The 19,892-nt window shown below is 42.8% G+C and overlaps 2 protein-coding genes and 1 long non-coding RNA gene across 9 annotated transcripts in view; 2 read left to right on the forward strand and 1 right to left on the reverse strand.

The window, feature by feature from the left end:
• Positions 1-799: 799 nt before the first annotated feature.
• Positions 800-2,113, reverse strand: LOC108630732 (uncharacterized). 2 transcript variants are annotated; one of them, XR_003389882.1, is made up of 3 exons: positions 1,920-2,113; positions 1,453-1,761; positions 800-1,239 (listed from the first exon to the last, which is right to left on the reverse strand). It is a non-coding gene; the product is annotated as an uncharacterized LOC108630732 (long non-coding RNA). The 2 variants fall into 2 exon arrangements; XR_001916895.2 differs by lacking the exon at positions 800-1,239 and having other exon boundaries at positions 1,385-1,761; positions 1,920-2,105.
• Positions 2,114-2,201: 88 nt separating this feature from the next.
• Positions 2,202-10,702, forward strand: Ask1 (apoptotic signal-regulating kinase 1). 4 transcript variants are annotated; one of them, XM_018034191.2, is made up of 23 exons: positions 2,204-2,439; positions 2,592-2,697; positions 2,768-2,985; positions 3,056-3,250; positions 3,327-3,496; positions 3,719-3,887; positions 3,945-4,244; positions 4,316-4,569; positions 4,651-4,810; positions 5,058-5,411; positions 5,482-5,743; positions 5,816-5,953; positions 6,012-6,178; positions 6,240-6,335; positions 6,396-6,535; positions 6,606-6,761; positions 7,063-7,158; positions 7,711-7,823; positions 7,897-8,066; positions 8,131-8,395; positions 8,601-9,082; positions 9,175-9,251; positions 9,318-10,702. In XM_018034191.2, exons 2-23 carry the CDS (start codon positions 2,661-2,663, stop codon positions 9,379-9,381), a joined length of 4,083 nt encoding a protein of 1,360 aa, XP_017889680.1. In that variant the 5' UTR covers positions 2,204-2,439; positions 2,592-2,660; the 3' UTR covers positions 9,382-10,702. The 4 variants fall into 4 exon arrangements, with proteins under 4 accessions (XP_026674126.1, XP_026674125.1, XP_017889681.1 ...); XM_026818324.1 differs by having other exon boundaries at positions 2,203-2,439; positions 5,482-5,953; XM_018034192.2 differs by lacking the exon at positions 7,063-7,158 and having other exon boundaries at positions 2,203-2,439.
• A 5,852-nt stretch (positions 10,703-16,554) lies between these two features.
• The window catches only part of Dhc93AB (Dynein heavy chain at 93AB), a 26,211-nt gene continuing 22,873 nt past the window's right edge, over positions 16,555-19,892 (forward strand). For all 3 annotated transcript variants that reach the window (XM_026818225.1, XM_026818226.1, XM_026818227.1), the window contains exon 1: positions 16,555-16,568. The gene's annotated coding sequence lies outside the window, so the exon portion shown is untranslated. The remainder of the gene's footprint in view (positions 16,569-19,892) is intronic.

Consider the following 19,892-nt stretch of genomic DNA (forward strand, 5'->3'; position numbering starts at 1 on the left):
AACAATTTCTGTCTACTGTACAACGTCGCGACATGTTCATGCAAATATTCTATGAAACTGCTTCAATAGCCCGACAAGAATTCAGAATATTATCAGTTTTCGTAGAGTACGTATCGTTCTGACTACTTCCGGTGTCACAACAGCGTCTTACGATTAAAGAATTTGTAACAAACATTTATTGGACACAATGTAACACATAATAAAAGTAGTTTTTTAATAATGAAATAGATATCTAATTGTTTCCTAATATCTTGAGTTGCACAGTTGCAGAATTGTCTTGGAAATATTGATATTTTCAGGTTGCACTTTCACAAACATTTCATCGTGCCGCTATCTACCGATATCTGAAGCTACTGCAACTCGTAGCCGTAGGATATTCAAATCAAATGTTGTTCGATAAGTAAACTCTCTCCAGCGGCTTCTGATATTATCCACTACTGATACAGTCTCTTCCACGTAAATCTAAAAAACCATTTCGATTTTTGACATTGCTCCATCGTCCAGTAACGATAAACGCAATTACTGGCTAGAGAGCAGATACTGCAAAGGAATTTGTACATATCTGCAATATGTACTATAAACCAACAGACCTGACCTTTCATCGATTACTACCGAATACGAACGAACGAGTTCGTGATTAAAAAATTTACAGACAGGACGAAGCAATATTGATTTCGCTTTTCTGTGGAATCGGAAGCCCGATATTAGACGGAGCGATCTTCAGCATTTCTGGGTCTCGAGAAGTGACGTGTTTGCCAGTCGACCGTGGGGCAGGCCAGTTCTTGGGGTCCCCCTGTAACATCGTAACATAACTTACGAAGAAGTCAGCTGCCGTTCGACTTTCTCCATGTCGTGCGCTCGCGAGACTGGAGGACCGCGTGTTATGCGGATGACAAGAACAGGTGGAGGTCTCCTCCGTCTCCTCATTCAGTTCTTTAAGATTACGACACTCCTTTCACTATTCTGAATTCCTAATGAAAGGGGAGCGTTGCGGAGTGGCCGCTCCGCGCATCACTGCACCCCACTATTCTTCACGCACTCGTAAACCGCGTACATACAAATCACATTCACCTTTCGGACCCCTTTTCGTCATGATTCTAATCACGTTCTCTATATCTAATACAGATCGCGTGTAAGAAAAACATGTAACAGTCGTAAGACCGCGCGGTCTTTAGGGCTACGATCTTTGCCGGTTCATCGATGATGTCCTATCTTCGACCGGCACGCTGGCCCACGTACCTATTTTAATGAAAGCATGATGAATAATTACTCAAGACGTGTGGTACTTTACTTGACGGAACGAGAAAAAAGAAGCTCCTTTTTATGACAGTAGCATCTAAGATCTATTAAAACATGAAACGTGGTGGACGCTACGTCTCGTGAATAAAGGAACGAAATTGGCATCGTTTATTCTATTTAACAATTGTAAACACGTGCGTAGAAAAATTGTACCATCCTATTGTAAGTTAACCACGACGACGACGACGACCGTTCCTCGTGATTCTGGCATCCTGCTCGTGCGGAGTTCATTGGTACGTTTCCACGACGTTTCGTGCTGCAGCATTCAGTGCAATCGAATCCGAATGACCTACAAACTCATTATCCGCCTCCTGCATACCGCCGAACTGCGCCGAACCTCTTGCGGCTGCATGTTCTCCGAATGAAGGGTCGATTCTAGTCGATCGACAAAAGTGTTTTGCGGTAGTAGCAGTCGGCGTCCGGACGGACTATCTGGTGTCAGATATTTTAAAACTGTAACTCCTACGGAGAATGTGCAAATAAGTTAGCGGACGACAACTACGGCCGGAGATTGATTATCTGATTGCTGCGCAACAAATTCACTTGAATTCCTTTATCACGTGTACTTAATCTACACTCTGTTAATATATCAATAAACAGAAATTCATAAATGAAACAACCTTGACTTAATCCTTTAACAGCACACGTCTGTTGGTGCGAGAGAGCACGTCCACGAATTCGTACGCGTTTAACGTTTCAGCGGGATTGTCTCGAGCGAGTCGCGCGTTCTTATCCGACGTCGTTACGTTAAACGCAATTATCGTTTCATTTTTGTTATAATGCGTTCTATCTTGAGAATGTTCTATTTTTATATCGGCGGAACGACTGATCCCTCTGCCATCTGTGAAGCGGCAAGAAAATTCTTGGTATGCGTCGTCGTGCGGCACGACCTCGACTACGGATTTGTGTGTTCTAGAAGAAACGGACGGTTGTTTCTAATAATGCTCCCAGTGAAGTTTCGTTTAATGTAATCCGATCGAAACGCGAGAATCGTCTGCTGGCGTTCGTGCGTGCACTGTGCGTTTAATATGCGTTAACTGGTGCCAATGTCGCTGTCCGACTGTCCGTTCGTGATTCTTTTACATTTTGTTTGTACATTTCCCGTTGTACGTTCGATGCGGGCGACGATGTTTTCTTATGGTAATCATTTGAAATTTCACTTGGAACTTGTACCAGTTCTGCAACTTTCTTAAGATTCCGCGTGCCTCTGAAAGTTACAGGACCGTACTTACTGATAGTTATTAAATCTGTATTTAAAGAATGCTGAATTTAACACTTGCTTCATTATACAGGTGATTTATGATCTTTGAAGGTTCTGAAGATTTGTAAAGGTATCTGCCTGTATCCAAGAGTCGTGCAACATGCCTTCTGTTTGTGGGGATACAGTTGATATGTCTGGTACAAATATATTAGTTATAATTCGTTGAACCAGGATTTGTGACTGTTACTTACTGCTGATAATTTTCAGCTGCTCAGTCAACTGTTGTAGAAGGTATATCTAGTACAGACAGTGTTGGTACACACAGTGATATTTCTGGCCATACTACAGTTTCTGGAAGACCCAGAATGGACGTGGCTTGTGTTTTGGACCTGCAACAATCGGAACATTTAGCTCAGAGGAAACGGGCTTTGGAAGAAGTCAGACAAGCATGTAACTTAGTCAATGCTAACATGCATCATATTCAGGTAGAAATTCTACGAACAAGCTGTACTTTTAGTCTCTTAGGTACGATTCTTTAGAATTGTGATTTTCCAGTTTGAAAAGCTGGATTTTGGAGAGACAAATGTATTGGATACATTCTATAACGCGGATGTAGCTGTTGTAGATTTGAGCGTACAATTGCAACAGTCTGCTCTGTTCTATCACCTCGGTGTTAGGGAAAGTTTCGGTATGAAAGAGAATATTCTGTTACACAATGATGTGGACACGGAAACAACGATCAGAATCAAGGTAGAATCGTATTGCGTCAACGTGTAACTTGTGTCTCACGTGAATAAATCATTATCGTTAAAACTATAATGTGCAGTTATCATGCGGCAACTATACATTTGTCTCGTATCGTCTGGTGGAATGTGGTTCGTGCGTAGCGACAAATCCAGCCACGAGCAGAATTACCGGGGAGGAGGCGATAGATCCGAAGCAGCACCTTACGATAAAGCTTAAGAAATTGTTTCAAGACGTCGAAGTACAATCCAAGTATGTTTTGACCTTTCGTTCCTTTGTTATTGTGTGCATTTTTAGAGATAAGAAATAGAAACATTGTTTCTTTGACTTATATCATTGTCAAGAAACTGTTATCTCCTTATCTTATCGTTCCACATTTGAGATTGATTTATAGAGATCATACTAAAAAGTATATAATGCGCTTGAACTCGCCAATGAACCGTCTTGATACACGAAATTCGACGACTTTTCTAGAGCACATATGAAAGAGAAGTTCCTGGCGGATTTACGGAAGGCTCGTGAGACCTACTCGGGTGAAGAACTTTCGAAAGCTTTGAACAACATGCGGAAGCGATTAGACGACCCGAACGTTTTATCCGGGGAAGTCGTTCTAAACGTGCTCATCTCGTTCCGCGAGATACAGGTATCGTATCGATCAGACGTATTTCTAACGACGTTTACATGATAAATTAATATCTAGGATTACGATGCGATGGTGCAGTTAGTCGGTGATCTGAGAACGATACCGACTCACAAGAATTACATCAACACACCGGCCATTCGGTATTTATACGCGTTCGCTTTGAATCGACGAAATAAAGAGGGTGATAGAGAAAGGGCGTTGAAAGTTATAGAAAAGGCATTGGAGAAGAAAGAGAATCATGTCCCTGATATGTTGTGCCTTTGCGGGAGAATATATAAAGATAAATTCGTAGAGAGCAGGCATACCGATGAAGAGAGTTTGAAAAACGCGATTCATTGGTACAGGAAAGGTTTCGAAGTACGTGATCGTTTTGTTCGCGGAAGGAGATCGAATTCCGGGATGTACTCATTTGGAATTTGCTTATTCAGGTTCAACCGAATGAGTACGCTGGAATAAACTTGGCAACGTTACTGGTGATAGCAGGAAACGAGTTTTCAAAGAGCGAGGAATTGCAACATATAGGCATGGTGTTGAACAATTTGATCGGGAAGAAAGGTAGCTTGTCTAGCTTGAAGGATTACTGGGACGTCGCCACGTTCTTTGAGATCAGCGTACTTGCTGCGGACTATTCGAAGGCTATTCAAGCGGCCGAGTGTATGTTCAAGCTGAAGCCACCAAACTGGTATGTGTCAATGATTATTAAAGCGTGAAGCAACTTGGAGAAAAATATATGTAGATATCAATTAGATCGTTCATTGAACAGGTACCTGAAATCGACAATAGGCAACATATCGCTGATAAATAGGTTTCGTAAAAAGAATGAGGAAGCCGAGGTTTCGCCAGAGGAGCAAATATTTAGTTTTTGGATGGACTACTTTGTCGAAGCTACGAAATCGGAAGTTGGAGATAGTATACGGTTTCCAGTAAGTTGATAAATGGAATCGTTCTACAAAGGATCCGGTTTCCAATTCGGGAGACTATGGCTTATAATATTGTGTTACCAATCCAGCTTACTTCTGTACGTTTTGGGTCAAAGTAAGAACAATATATAAAACTGCCCATAGTGCAGGTTCTTAGACTGACTTTAACTGAATCATAGACTTTATTACGATACACCGTAGTAAAGAGAAAAGAAGAAGAATAAATCGGTCACCGATCTCTCTATTCCAGCTATTAGTGTTGGAGCCGACGAAGATCTTGATGCCAAGCTACGTAAACGTTAATCTAGGAGCGGAGGAGAAATCGGTGCAAATATGGAACTTGTGCCTGGACTATATGAAGAGCAGTTGCAAACAGGTTCACGATTGGTTGTTCACCGCGAACATGATACGCAGCGTGAGTCTGTACAAAAGAGACGAACGCTGCCTCTTTTTATACGTCCATCAGAACTCGGACGATTTCCAAATGTATTTCCCGTCCGTTCAATGCAGACAAAGGTTTTACGATCTGATTCTGGAGATGACGAGAGATGAGGAGGGTATGGTTGCCGATTTGGACGCGTACATGACCGACGACAGAATGAAGGTGTGTGTGAATGATTCTCAATTATTTAATCATCTTTATCTGCAATGCGTTGACACCTACCGCTCGACAGTTCGAATACGAGCTGGACGATCAAAACAAGCGAATAATGCTTGGCAAAGGAACATACGGTGTCGTCTTTGCTGCTCGAGACTTGAACACACAAGTTAGAATTGCCGTGAAGGAGATCCGCGAGCGAAATCTAGGGGACGTACAACCTCTACACGAAGAAATTAAATTGCACAGTCAGTTGAGGCACAGAAACATCGTGCAGTATTTGGGTTCCGTGAGCGAGGATGGATATTTCAAAATTTTTATGGAACAAGTACCTGGAGGTAAACGAGGAACATTAGACAGTACGAGGAACAGTATACAGTCACTGATCTCGTATTGGTTTTTTTTTTTAGGTAGTCTTTCTGCTTTGTTAAGGTCGAAGTGGGGCCCTTTGAAAGAAAACGAATCCACGATCGCGTATTATACTAAACAGATCTTAGAAGGTCTCAAATACCTCCACGATCAAAAAATTGTTCATCGAGATATCAAAGGTAATATAAGCTTTATTATACTGGTATATAACGCATTGCAATGCTGTCTATTTTGCAGGTGATAATGTTTTAGTGAATACGTACAGCGGCGTTGTAAAAATCTCAGACTTCGGCATGTCGAAACGACTGGCTGGTTTGTGCCCGAGCACCGAAACGTTTACGGGAACATTGCAATACATGGCACCGGAAGTTATCGACAAGGGACAACGTGGATATGGAGCGCCCGTAAGTGATACGTTATCATTTTACATATAATAAAAGAATAATGATATGATTTTCGATATAGGCAGATATCTGGTCTCTTGGTTGCACAATCGTTGAAATGGCAACTGGCAAACCACCGTTCATCGAATTAGGCTCACCTCAAGCTGCAGTTTTCAAGGTAAGCCGTTAATTCAGAATGATAAAATTAGATACATATAAAATGATCGTTTTTCTACAGGTTGGATATTACAAAATACATCCGGAAATTCCATCGGAATTATCGGAGAGAGCAAAGAATTTTATACTGCGCTGTTTCGAGCCAAACCCGGACATAAGAGCAACCGCGGCGGAACTATTGGAGGATCCATTTTTAAACGAGTATGCGATACTTATAAATTGGATTGTTATGTAAACCAACAGATAGAACAGTAGTCTTTGATGTGCGCAGGAAGAAGAAAAGTAGTCGATTGGTGGCACCGCCGGATTTCAGTAGAAGCATTTCGGTACCCGCTGACAGGATCGAACGTCTGGGGAAATCGGACAAAACGAATAACAATCATATCGTTTCGGCTTCGCCGATTCATACTTCGCAGTCGGACGATAGGTAACGTACACGTTTTATAATTATTGTCATGTCGTTCCATTTCATTGATGAACCTCAACTTCGTCGTCTCGTTGCTACAAGCGATTTCGCATCTTTGTTCGTTGTGTCGTAATACATTACACTATTCTACGCAAACAAACGTACATCGGTGAGACAGCACGCGTAGTCGGTAGCATATTTTCTCGTGTAATAAATCTGAATACATTGCACGCAATGTATTTCTAATATTTTTTATACATTTTTCTTTAATTTCCCAATAAATTTTTTATTGTCAATATAATCAAACAAGTGTTACGTGCAGCGGAGGGTTGACAAAGTCTAGCCCGCTAAGGGAGCGCAGTCCAGCACACCTACTGTCTCCCATCAGAATGCCCGCTGCAACCCTTTCTTTTAACAGGTATGGTACTAACGTTATAAAACATGGTTAAAGCCGTCCGTAAAAGAATTATAACAAATAATACGTATTATCAAATAAAATTAGACGCAGCACAGTCTGTTACAATTAAGAAATTAACCGTGATTAACTTGATTAATTTATTAATATCTGCAAATCCTTGTGTTCCTAAACATTCATGTGGGCAATGGAGCTTCCTGTACGTAATCGTAATGCATATAATTGATCATAATTCAGCGAGAAGGAAAAGGCGAGATCTCTAATCGACTTCGATCCAGTGATAATACGAACCGACGCTCACTAAACAATTGATCAAAAACTTGACTTATATAACACACTTCGTACGCTTTTCGATCTCAAACACGTAAGATAATTCTCGTGATCGTATACTCGTTTGTGTAACGTTAGCGACTGCCCTATGTATTCAGGTTTATTTCAATCTAGAGTATCAGGAAACATTCTTGCCCTTGTGACACGTGTATAACACAAAATTTTCGTAAAACTTGAAGATGCGAGTCCGAACAGTATGTGAAAAGTGCGATGTTGTATTTTTAGTACGATAGGAAATACACCGTCCATAGAAACCAGCGAGTCCGATACAGCGGGAGCTTCGATGACTAGAAGGAGTTCCTCCGGCGGCTTGTTGTCGCCGGAGGTTGAATTAGGAGGTGAATGATCGTAATTAATTTGCTGAGGCGTTTAGAGATTTGGATCTCGATGTATCTTTTATAATCCCGACAGGTCAACCCGGCCAAAAGACTGGCGAGGAACAAGAAGGTTTCTATCTATTGAAGAAAGATAGTCAAAGAAGAATGACGTTAACGAGAGTCCTCACTCAGGACGAGGCGAAGATATGCGAAGTATGGATGAGAAGCATACATCAAGCAGAGGGACAAACCGTTCTGAAGATGGTAATTATTGTTGTTTACGCTGGTGCGAATATCATTTTAATTAACGCGGACTTCTTGTTCTCAGAATCATTTAGTATTATTAATGCGCGCATTGAGAGACTACATCGCGGAGCAAAATCAGGAAGTAATCGTGACGGCCATCAGAACTCTGAAGGAGGAACTAGACTTTGATTCCACCGCGATTAATCACCTCAATGTGGCTATTTGTCTGTTTCAAACGGCGGTAAACGAGGTTCTACGAATGCACAGTATCAAGCCTCATTGGATGTTCGCGCTGGACAATTTAGTGAGAAACGCGGTTCAGACCGCTATCACTGTCCTCTCTCCGGGTAATGAATTTTCTTCATAATCGTCTTACGAAATAGACGTAATTCTAGCATGACGATGTTCAGATTACAAGAGACGTGTGTCAACTCTAAAAATATCTCAAAGAAAGTCGTCATCAGTAATAAAGAGATCTCTCTTATGAATCTCGATTCAGTGAAGCAACTGCTTTTCCTGAGTGCTAACAGGTTGTTGACTTCTCGTTTTCAGAACTCGGTGCCAATTTACTTGGTCAAGATCGCATGCAAACCGGTGGCCAGGGTCCGGAGGAGGGGTCCACGTCCGGTGTGTCGAACTCCGTCAATTCCGTGAAATCGCAGAAAACCGGCGATTCTTTAGATAACAAATACTGGAAAGAGTACCGGGATCAGATGGGAGAATTTAAAATGGAAAACATGAAACTGCTTCAAGAGTTGATCGAGAATCAAAGGTCGTATCAAGCCCTGTTACAACAGGTTCTCGAGGAGCAAAGAGCGCAGGTCAGCACCCTGACCAGGCTTTGCGAGAATATAAACAGACGTACTATGAGACAAGAATCGGGATACAATTCGACGGTACTTGGAAATACACCGTCGCAACAGGTTTCGTTGATAGTCACTGACACCCCTTCGAGTACAACTTCGTGTATCGATCAAGCTCTGGTTGATTGGCTGAAGTATACGGTTCAGATAGATGAAATGACGATAGAAAGGGTAAGATTGAGACATTGACCTGTTTTTTTTTTTTTTTTTTTTTTTTTTTAATGAAATGAACATTGCATACATTGTTGAATTGATTGTTATAGTTCGTATATGAGCAATATACATTAGAAGATGTATTGAACCACGTTACACGCGACGATATTCGCAGACTTAATCTCAGGTAAATATAAAATTTTCCTGTCCATTACGTAGGTAATTATCAAATAAACTTCAAATTCCGTTACAGAGGTGGAATCGAGTTGAGGATATGGCAGGCTATATTGAAGCACCGAGAGAGTTGTCCATTATAGTGATCGGGACGAATTTACATCGTGGTCGAATTCATGCAGGGTAAAATGTTCGTAGGACGTGGCTACGTTAACAAAATCATTCAGATATTTAATTTCAATTGAAATGCCTATGGTCGTTTGTCAGAGTATTGTCGGTGAGGTGAGTTTACGCGGGGAGTTTCAAGTGCACAATGATATTATTAGTTTATCTCGTAGTTCCTAAACGTAGAGTATTTACGGGTTACAAAACGTGTACATACGACAAACTCGGTTTCGAAAGTCCACACACAAGCCCCCTGAAAGTGTATTTAACATTTTTTACATTGTATAGAAATCGATCAATATTGTTACACCGTTTTATGCAGAGTTATGTATACTTGGAAACCACGAATATCACTCGTTGATCCTGCCAAGTTTAAACAAATTACGATTGTTAATTGTCTAAAGAGATTTAAATTCGACGTCTGTACGAATTTTCGATACGGTTACTGCCAGATTAAAATTAATAACATTAGGAAAATACGTCCGCGCAAATTTTCGTGTTCCAAGAAGCGTAGAACGGCTTCACTTTGCATAATCATCGAAAGAATCGTTTAATTAACTGATGATCAGACAAACCTAGTGCCTTAAAGACCAGTGTAATAGTACAAGAGAAAGATATATATTTATTATTTGCAAATTGTATGAATGTTTTCTATATTTTTGAGAAGAGATATATCTAATCGTGGAAAACACTTGTTTGAAGAGTTCTTGTGTATATATTACAAATTGCCTCTTATCAATTGTTTGTTAACTGTACGCCTCAAGATTTATGAAATTTTTGTAGGTAAGAATTTTTACATAGTCGCTTTGTAAACGAGTTTCTGTTTTCCCGAAGAACTCGTGCTTCCTCTGTACACTTGGCGTAGAATAGGATCGCGTTTTCTAATACTTCCACTGATTCAACTTCCATCGCAATAACGCAGCATAATCAAGCCAGTCAATTAAAATCATGTGCCTAATTGTATCAGGGATATGCGTGTCGTTTATATTGAAGATAGTTAGGAGATCGAATATACCTGCCACCCACAGATATTATATAATTTAAAATTCGCGTCGAAAGTAATTTTCTACTTGGATCTCGGTCCCCTAATTGTTTTCATAGCATATTAACAATATAGAATCTATCTGTTTGTTCGAGAATGGTTTCGAAATATTTTCGATTGAAACGATTAACGGATCTCGTCTCGAACGCGTACGCGTCGCTTTATCGTTAAAATGTTTTTTTCACGTTGCTGTTTTCACTCATTGTCAGTGTACTCAATAAGTTTAAATAAAAAGTGCTGCATCAGCGATCTGACAATGGCAGTTTCTCATTTCCCGCCCTTGAAGTCACGGCGAGGAGAAAAGGAAAGGTGGTTAATTGAAATGAAGAGTAAACGAAAAGTCTCCCGGAGGCGAAAGGGTCGAAACCCGGGGGATCGAGTACGTGATCGGTTCCTAGGGACTCGCTCTTTTTTTCAAAGTTCCTCGCGCATTGATATGGATGAGGCGTCCTCGCTTTATCCGATCGCGGTGTCCCGTTTAAAAGATAAGCCAAATAGATTCGCAGCTCGTCGACGCGGGAGGATTCTCGCTGCCTCCCTGACTCTGTCTTCCTGCTATCGGGATTATCCTGATCGATAAGATCAGTTCAGAACGTTCATCGAGCTTTCATCGCGGCATACGGTTTTTATTCAGTTAATATATATGAATCGAACGTCGAATTATCAATTATTACGTGAAACTTGTGATGCAAATGGGCTAGTTGTCAGAGGAGAGAACGGCTTTGCGATCGCATGTGCGCAGACGGCTGAAATTTTTCAGGGAAATGAATGCACCGGGGCAAAATTGCAAAAGTTTCGGACATAGCCCTCGACTCGCGGCGTACGAGGGTCGGACCTATTCATTTGCACTACAAAAAAACCGGCTTATAAACGCCCCCTCGAAAAAACCAGCCGCTTATTTTCGAGACCCTCCTACTTCCTTTTTCCATTCCCTCTCCGCTCATCGACTTTCGTTCCGATGCATTTTCATGCGCGTGCCGTATGAAAAATTTAGGGGTCGAAACGCGCCGGGGTATACTCTCGACACTTTCTATTCTGTTCGTTCGATCGAGTGGTTGATGCGACTTATAAAAAATCAGTTGTTAACTGATAAAAGAATCAGACACGAGGAACGCCAGGGTGGATATTTGCTCGATCCTTCTGCCGTTGGAAATCATAAAATCGAGGGTGGTCCGTGCCGAACCCCTCAATTAGCAGTTATTATTCCGGTGAATGGTCGAAATACGTTTAGGGATAATTCGGAATGAGTCGAAATTGCAAATAAAGCAAATCAAACAATCGGCGCGGCGCGCCGCCGTCCCGACGCAATCGCAGCGGTTCGGGGCGAAAGGAAGGGGTTGCGTGTCGGCCACGATCGGGATACAAATGCCAAGCTGTCTGGCCAGCTTTTCCTCTCTCTATCTCAGCCGTTTACACCCACTCCCCTTCGCCGTTTAATTAACTAACTGTGCTGGGAACTAAAGAGGATCCACGATTTTCGAGCCGGGAGGCTTTCAGGATTGCCCGGAATAATCCATTTGGCCGAGTGAAACACTAAATAAGATTATCGCGTCGGAGGAAAAGTGAATGAGAATTCAGGATCGTAATTCGTTTTCGAGTTACGCGGTAATTAAGAAACAATTGGGTGAAGCTAATTTTTTAAAATGATTTCGCCCGTCCTGATCTCTGTCGACGATTATTTAGTTTCGTGAGTCGTCTCGTTGCCTGGAAAGTATGTGGAAAAAAAGAGAGACGGTCGATGGAACAATTAATCTGGCCGGAAAGCGAAATCATCCTTTTCGCTTTCTTCGAGGCAGAGTAAGAGAAGGAGGAACTTATGAACGTTCTCTCCGGGGATTATGGCGAGAACAATGAAGGCTGACTCGCCATCTCCTCGTTTTCACGGAGTGACACCTTGCTCGCCGAGACTAATTACTTTCGGCTTAAAATCCTTAATTTGTTGCTGAAAGGCCGGAGCCCAGCCCCAGTCCAGATAAGATCTTTCCGCGGCGTCCGGTCCCTCGCTGTACGTTTAAACAGATAATTCTTTATCAGACAAACCGTTTGAATTACCCGACGATGCGTACTCTCGTGCAAAACAAGAAAATTATGTCAATTTAGAAGATGTGATTTAAATTTAAATCGCAAATTAATCCTACGCGAATGCGAACACCTTCTAAATCACAAGCTCGCGCGAAACGAAACCGATAACCGCTTAGGAAATTTTATTGCCTCTATAATAAGACGAATTGATAACAATTATACCGGGCTAATGTATTTGCATACCGGGAAGGCGCGAATGCCCTCGTTTCCACCCTCGAAGACGCAACCGTGAGAGACGAGCTTGCACCCTTTACGCGATTATTCATCTAAACTGCTTGATTAAAAAGCGTGTATCGTCGAACTGAGAACGTTTGAACAAAAATGTGAGACGGTTGGAAATTAGCCAGCGACTCTTGGGCGAAGGAACTGATATTGAATCGTTGCACCCTCGCTCGTCTCATAACCGTAGGTCTACAACGAGGCAACAGATGTACCTGATACATATTCATATCGTGCCTCGATTTCGCGTTACTGTTATTGTTATTATTCTCAGGGAATGTTGGGAGTCAGTTCGTCGTAATGGCTGGCACATCGGCCAAGGCTACTGTCATTCTTCTCGCAGTTTTCCTTCGAATCAAAATCTCCGAGCTCGTCTGCAGAAAAGTTCCATGTGTCCGATTTCTACAGAAGAATTTTCTCAAAACGAATTAGAATTTTTGGGAACGGAAAACTGAGCATCCAAGTCTTAGGACTGAAGAAGTTTGTGTAAAATGGAAATGGGTGTTCTCCATAAGACGGGCGAATTAATGGCAATTAATGACATCCGTGTTTGCCGGCCGGGTGTACACAAAGGGCTGTTTGCTCGACCAGACCAGAAGCACGTGTAAATTTCCACTCTCGTTCTCGGAACAGAGAAGGAGAGAGAATTGGTGATCGAGGGTCCTTGAACCGCGCCGCGCAAACAGACCCCTTAATGAATTGGTTGCGATTCGAAAAGAATCCAATTACCGCGAGCCAGCCTTCGGATTCCTTCTGTAATCGACGCCTTCCCCCCGATGCTAGCTGCATGTTTGTCTACGCCCGTGATAAATCTCTCCAGCAATTTCCAGATGATGAAGAATTCTTTGGATACTGGGCCATCCGGCTTTCGTTTCGTTCTCAGATTTCAGGAATAATAGAGTATATGCTATTCTGCTAATTAATCATTTTGTCTGTTTCATTTGCTATCTCAAAAATAAAAGTTCAACGAGGGGAACCATATAAGGTAAAGGAGGTAGTACCTGGACACTTTTGAACATAAATTTTTTATAATGTTTTTTTACTACGAAATTTAAGCATAGTACATGAAAACTTATCATCTTAGCAGATAGCTGGGATCTCATAGTCATATTTAAGAAAAAAAAACCTTCTTTTGTAATATATGTATTAAAATAATCGCATTAAAAAAAAATTGCTGTCAACCGCAGTAGTAGGACACATTTAATCTGAACGAGTGGTGTAGTAGGACAAGTATGGAATCAGAACTGGGACAATATTATTATGACGCCTCTAAGCGAATTGAGAAACAGTTGGATTAAGAGAAAGGGTTGAAAAGTTATGAAAATACACTAAATCATTTATTGTGAAAAATATATCATACGTTTGAATGGNGAATTTATCCAGGTATTGCAGCGCGATTAATTAGTGAGGGGCTAAACCTGGACAGCCACTGCCGTCTTGTCCCACTTGTACGTATTAAGTTTCAAAAGGGATTGTAAACTTGGACAGTAAATTATTAAATACATATCTATTATGTCCAAGTACTGGTTCCAAAATTCGTTTTGTCCCAGTACTACTTCCTTTACCTTAGCATTAATAAATCATTTTGTCTATTTCATCTACTATCCTAGAAATGAAAATTGAAGTATGTAACACCACTCTACAGTAAATCGTTAAAAATGGAGGAAAAATAAGTGGCAACCTCCTGCACTTTCTTAAAGCCTTTAATCTGTACGATCTATTGTCCCATGTATGGAACCCCAACTGAGAATTAGCGTTCCCTCGTCGCTGGATGAATTATTACTTCTGTATCGGGAAGCCCAACCGATAATGCGATTCCACCGCGAAATTACGCACCGTGATGATGGAATCGGCCTCGAGAGATTCCCTGGAGAGGAACCGGTAAGGGGAACGGAAGAATGGAAGACGACAGGAAGAGAGACGTCCGCGTTATCTCGAGCGTGTCGCTCTTCCGAGAGGCCAGGCGAAAAACTTGAAGAAAACCGAACAGCATCCTCGACGGTTTATGAATTATGCATGGCCCGCTGAAACTTTGCGGATATGTACTCGACTACATAAGTATGTACGTAAATGCTTCTCTTGAAATCTGTGGAATTCTATCAGGGAGATTTTAATCACTTGACGAATCTTCTTATCGTATTTGTTAAGCTCTGTCGAACGATTTGGTAAATAATAAATAAAAATTGTATGTAACGATACACTTTATTTTTCTCCTGCAATTTCCTAAGTCCCAGATCAGACGTTTTCGAAAATAGGGGCTGGTAAGTGGCGCCACGTGAGACTACCCCCCGTTGTTAACGTTACAGGGAATAGGGTGTCAAGACAACGTTTTGGAAAACGGGACAGAATCGAAGTAAGTGTACATTATTACGAATCGACCGAATTGAAAATTTAACGAAAACTGAATTCTATTCGCGGTTCTTCATCGTGGTTTATGGGACGTAAACGACGTGATGAGAAACGGAATGGTCAGAGTGAAACGAGGGAAAAAGTGGCGAGAGATAGAGAGCAGGGGTGGGTTTCGGTTTGAGTTTGTTTTTATCACCGATAGATACGATTCCTATTTTCTTTTCTCGACGGATGAAAACGTTTTGTGAAGGAAAGAGAACCGTTAGCATCGTCACGAGGCGACAGCCCCGGTTGCTAGGGGTTGTTTGTCCAGACGACGACCGCGCCTTCGACGTTAATTGCCACGTGAAAATGACAGCGATCGACGGTTTAAGTGTGCAAGAGACACGTTTACGATTATTATTGGAGTTTTTCAAACACGAAGTCGTTTCATAATTCGTCGCTCGATCATGAATCAGACGGAAGATAGTTGGCTGTATATAGAAATAGAAAAGCCAAGGGACTATCAACACGGATTCTTCCTTTTGCTCCATCTTATAAGCTCCGTCGAACTTCAAAGTTCCATCAGCGAGGGGATCGTTCGATCTGGTTGTTCCCGGGAGCCGTCGCGACAAGAGGACGTCGTAGTCAAAGTGTTTCCCTTTCGACGGAGGGGCTGACTGACGCGGGAGGAAAATTCGCGAACGAAGAAAGGGAGATCCGACGTCAGCAGATGGAACGATCCGGTTTTCCTCGACGCGACGGCTGCGCGGGTATTAGGAAGCTCCTCCGGTGCACACAAGCTTCGAATAATATCCGAATATTGGAGGTGGAAGTACCGCACCGGCTCGCTCGTAAACCGACGCGGATATGAATGCGGATGACTCAATTTTCCACGGCTGCCGCGTTAGCGTTCAAGACGTGACGGTTTTGTCAACTCTTTTCCTCGTCGCTGAAACTGGCTCCAAAATGATTGCGTGCAACATAATTTGCCTGATCCTATTCGGAATTATTTTACGTTCGATACGCGTTGTCATTCATCGTACAGTAGTCTTGGTCGATGGAGCGTGTGGACGCGGTCAATGCATCTTAATCAAAACGATTCTCTTAGATGGTTATTGAAAAATGATGAGAAACAGCTGTCTTAAAAATGTTCTGTCGGAAATAAAAGGAGTGTACAGAACAAACTTGGATCTACTCCGAAGTATCTGGCGCGTGTACAGGGTGGATGTTTTCCAGGAGTGTCGTGAGACTCGCAGCAACTGTCCCAGCGGCTCGCGATGTCGGATTCGGAGGGTAGCGCGGGGAGCGTCCGCGGCTCGGAGAAGTCGTGCACGCGCGAGGGAACACTGCCGAATCGGCGAAATTCTAGCGGCGACAAGCTCGAGGAATTCGAGAAGCTGCTACAGTCGATGCTGCCCTCCCGCACGCCCTCGCAAGAGGAGGATGAGGAGGACGAGGAGGCCGAGGAGAACGAGACCGACAAGAAAATAGGTGCGTCTTGTGTATGAAAAATATTTTTTAAACCATGGGATATCTAATTATGTATATCGATCAATCCAGATGAGTTTGCATCAAAACTATGTCAAGTCCAGATTGAATCACTGAATCTTGTTCGTTTGCGGAACGTTAATTCGGTGTTTTCGTTGTAAAGAGATTTGAAAAGGCTGAGAAAAGGAGGAGGACTCGACCGAGGGTTGAACCTTTGACCCCTTAATGCTTTCAGGGGTGAAACAAAACCGTGCCGCTCCAATTATCGCTTAATTTTTTTCTCGACGAAATGTACAATTACCCCAGACCCTCTCTACCGTCGAATTCAGAATTTGTGGTGTACAAGACTGAATCGTACTAAAGACTGTGATCTTGCGAGACGTTTCTGAAGAGTAGGAAAAGAGACTTGGGAGATTTTAGATTCTTTCATTGCGACACTTTCGGTGAAGCACTATCCCAAAATCCGAGGGGAGTGTTTGGCCTCCTCGGAAGGCGAGACAGGGCGCAGCTAGAGTTAAGACGACGACTCTTCACCGGCCGCCGGTCTCTTCTAGGAGATGCGCGATGGGGAAAAGAAGGCTCGTCTGGCGAATCCCTCTGGCCCTAGACGAAACATCGGGCTCATTCTAGTAAAAGACGGAAGGGGGGAGAGGCCGAGGGACGCAGTTTCAGTGGAAACTCAGGTAACCTGTTGAGAGGGCCTGGAGTAGGCGAAAATGGAGAGCTCGGTGCAGCTTAACTCGGAGAAATTTCCCAGACGCTCGCCAAGGGCATTCCCAGGGAAAGTAGCTTGGCTGGAGACGCGAAAGGGAATCTCGCGACGACGACGGAGGAAAGAGAAAATTTCTCTGGCCCCGGGGATTAAGTTCCGCCTCGGGGCCGAAACGTCTCACCGGCCTCGTCTCTTTACTACCCATCCCGCCTACGCCGCCATCCCTGCCAACGGTTTCTATTCTTATTCCACCGCTTTCCACCGACGACGAACCACGCGGCCAACCAGATGCTAACGCGAACTTTAATGATCTTTTTCGTGGCTCGGCTGAGTCGGCCGGAAATTAGCGAGCGGGAGAACTCTCGCTCATGCCGGCAGCCATCGGCCTTTGTATTCCTTCCTCGTTGTCGTGGGATCCGACGGCCAACCACGAGAAAGATTTTTTTCGTACCTCGCACTCTCCCTTTCCCCTTTTTTCTACTTTTTTTTCTCCCGTGACAAATACTCGAGAATGGCCCGCCGGAATTACTTGCAAAATATTCCCGCCGCGCGACGACTGACTCCTCTCTGAACTCAGACACTCTCAAACATCATTGTTCATAACATTTTTTTAAGTATTCGATATGTTAAGGAACAGAGATAGACCAGTACTGTTCGTTCTCTTTAACCTCTTAGGCACGGCTAAATTTTGCTTCTCTGCTTCTGCTTCTCTGTACGGCGGAGTTCAACGCGAATTACGTGTAAATGATATGACACTGCAATGTGTGACGGATAATGCTTTTCTTTACACGAGTACATTGGAATCAAGTGTTTGATGATTAAATTATAATTTTTCTTAAATATATGATACACGCATTTTAACTTTAACAATTTATTCTAATAATTAATAATACAATTCAGTATGATACGTCTTAAAACGCGGTACAACACAAATACCCGCGAAAGCCACTATAGTGGCGCATAGTGCCTAAGAGGTTAATTATGCATCGGGGAAAACGCGATCCCCGGAGATCGCTGGAAGCAATCGGACCTAACGAACGTTAACCCTATCAGAAGGGATTAAAAATTATTCCACAAAGGCTACGGGCAGTCTGATCGACATGTGCGATCGGAATTAGGAAATCGAAATATTAATTGGGCGTGACAACGGAAGTACTGGCCCTGGGGCACCGCCGACAGTAGAACAGAGTGTATGTGATCAGACGTCGTACTTAGAATCTGCTATCCTTCATTTGATCGTAAAGTGGAATCACTCTTTATTTGACGAGAAGTTTAATACCTCAACAGGTGAGGAGCAATTTAAGCTTGAAGATGAATCAACCATTTAGTGGAACACTGTTCTCTTAAATTCAATTCATACTACACTTGAGAGAATGTTTTTCCGTTCACCATCAATCACTATTCCTTCCTCTCCCGAATCGAAACGGTGGAACGTGCGTATGCACCGAACGAAGAACAGGCTGGCAAACAATTTGCAGCGGGACGTAATGATTTTGGACGTTATCTACCCCCGGGCGAAATTTGTCCACGGCCACCCCCGCCATTCGTCATCCGCGAGTTTTTCTTCTTATCGCTTCGGGAGCGGAAGATCGCTTCGCCGGAAGTCGAGGTCTCTCTCCCGAGACTCGCCCTTTTTGCTCGGCGCTGACACGCTGGAAATTGATGACCGCCGTGGCTATTTCGAGCGAACGGCTCTCGCGTCTTCGATTTCTTATTTAGACAGCCGTTTTAAGCCCGTGCCGTTTTTCACGCGCTTCTCGCTCATCGATACTCGCCCTTGACGTACCATTCACCTTCCCCTTTCTCAGTTTCCCGCTACGGGTAGCCAACTATTAACATGAACTCGATTTCGGGAAGGTTTCAACGTTTAGAGAAACTCGCTGAACTTTTGACACTGACGTATCAATAATCCTGTCAATTCCACGAATCGTCGTTCCTCTCAACCGAAATTCAGGTTCTTATACGTCGATTTAAACGATCTGTGTCTGATCTCCTTCGAGAAACAATGAAAACAAGTGTATTTTGTACGATTTTCGAGCGATCTGGAAACAGAAGGCGTCTAGAGGACAAATAATAGTTGAAAGAACTCGACCCTAATCGAACCGGTGGCCTTTGAGGGAGTGATGCTCGCGAAACGCATCTGGCGAATCCGATGAAAGTTTCTTTGGGGTGAAAAGAGCTTAGCGTCGTGATCACGGGGGTGGTAAGACGTCACACGCGCGTATGTGACGGACTGACGGACGGTATTATGATAATCCGAGCTATATTGACACTCCCGTGAAGATTCCTCCCACTAATAAGATGCGGTCTTACGAAAATACGAGGGTAGCAAGTAGGATTGCCTGCCTCGATCTCTTCATCTTTTGTTACACGACGTTTTCAACGTTACGTTTCATATAATTAAGGTAGTTATCACCTAAATGGACACTATTCGAGGTAATCACGAGACTTTCAACAAAATTAATTAAGCACCTGATAGATACTTTTGCCAAGTTTCAGTGCATTTTACCAAATAGTTTCTGAGTTATGCTTAATCAAATTTGATTACTTTTCGATATGTTTAGCATAAGCTTAACTCGAAACATATAGAAATTTATTATCACTATGTCCATGAG

The sequence above is a fragment of the Ceratina calcarata genome, unplaced genomic scaffold, assembly GCF_001652005.2.
Source record: "Ceratina calcarata isolate Rehan_Ccalc_2016 unplaced genomic scaffold, ASM165200v1 scaffold78.2, whole genome shotgun sequence".
In the NCBI taxonomy this organism is placed as follows: Eukaryota; Metazoa; Arthropoda; class Insecta; order Hymenoptera; family Apidae; genus Ceratina; species Ceratina calcarata.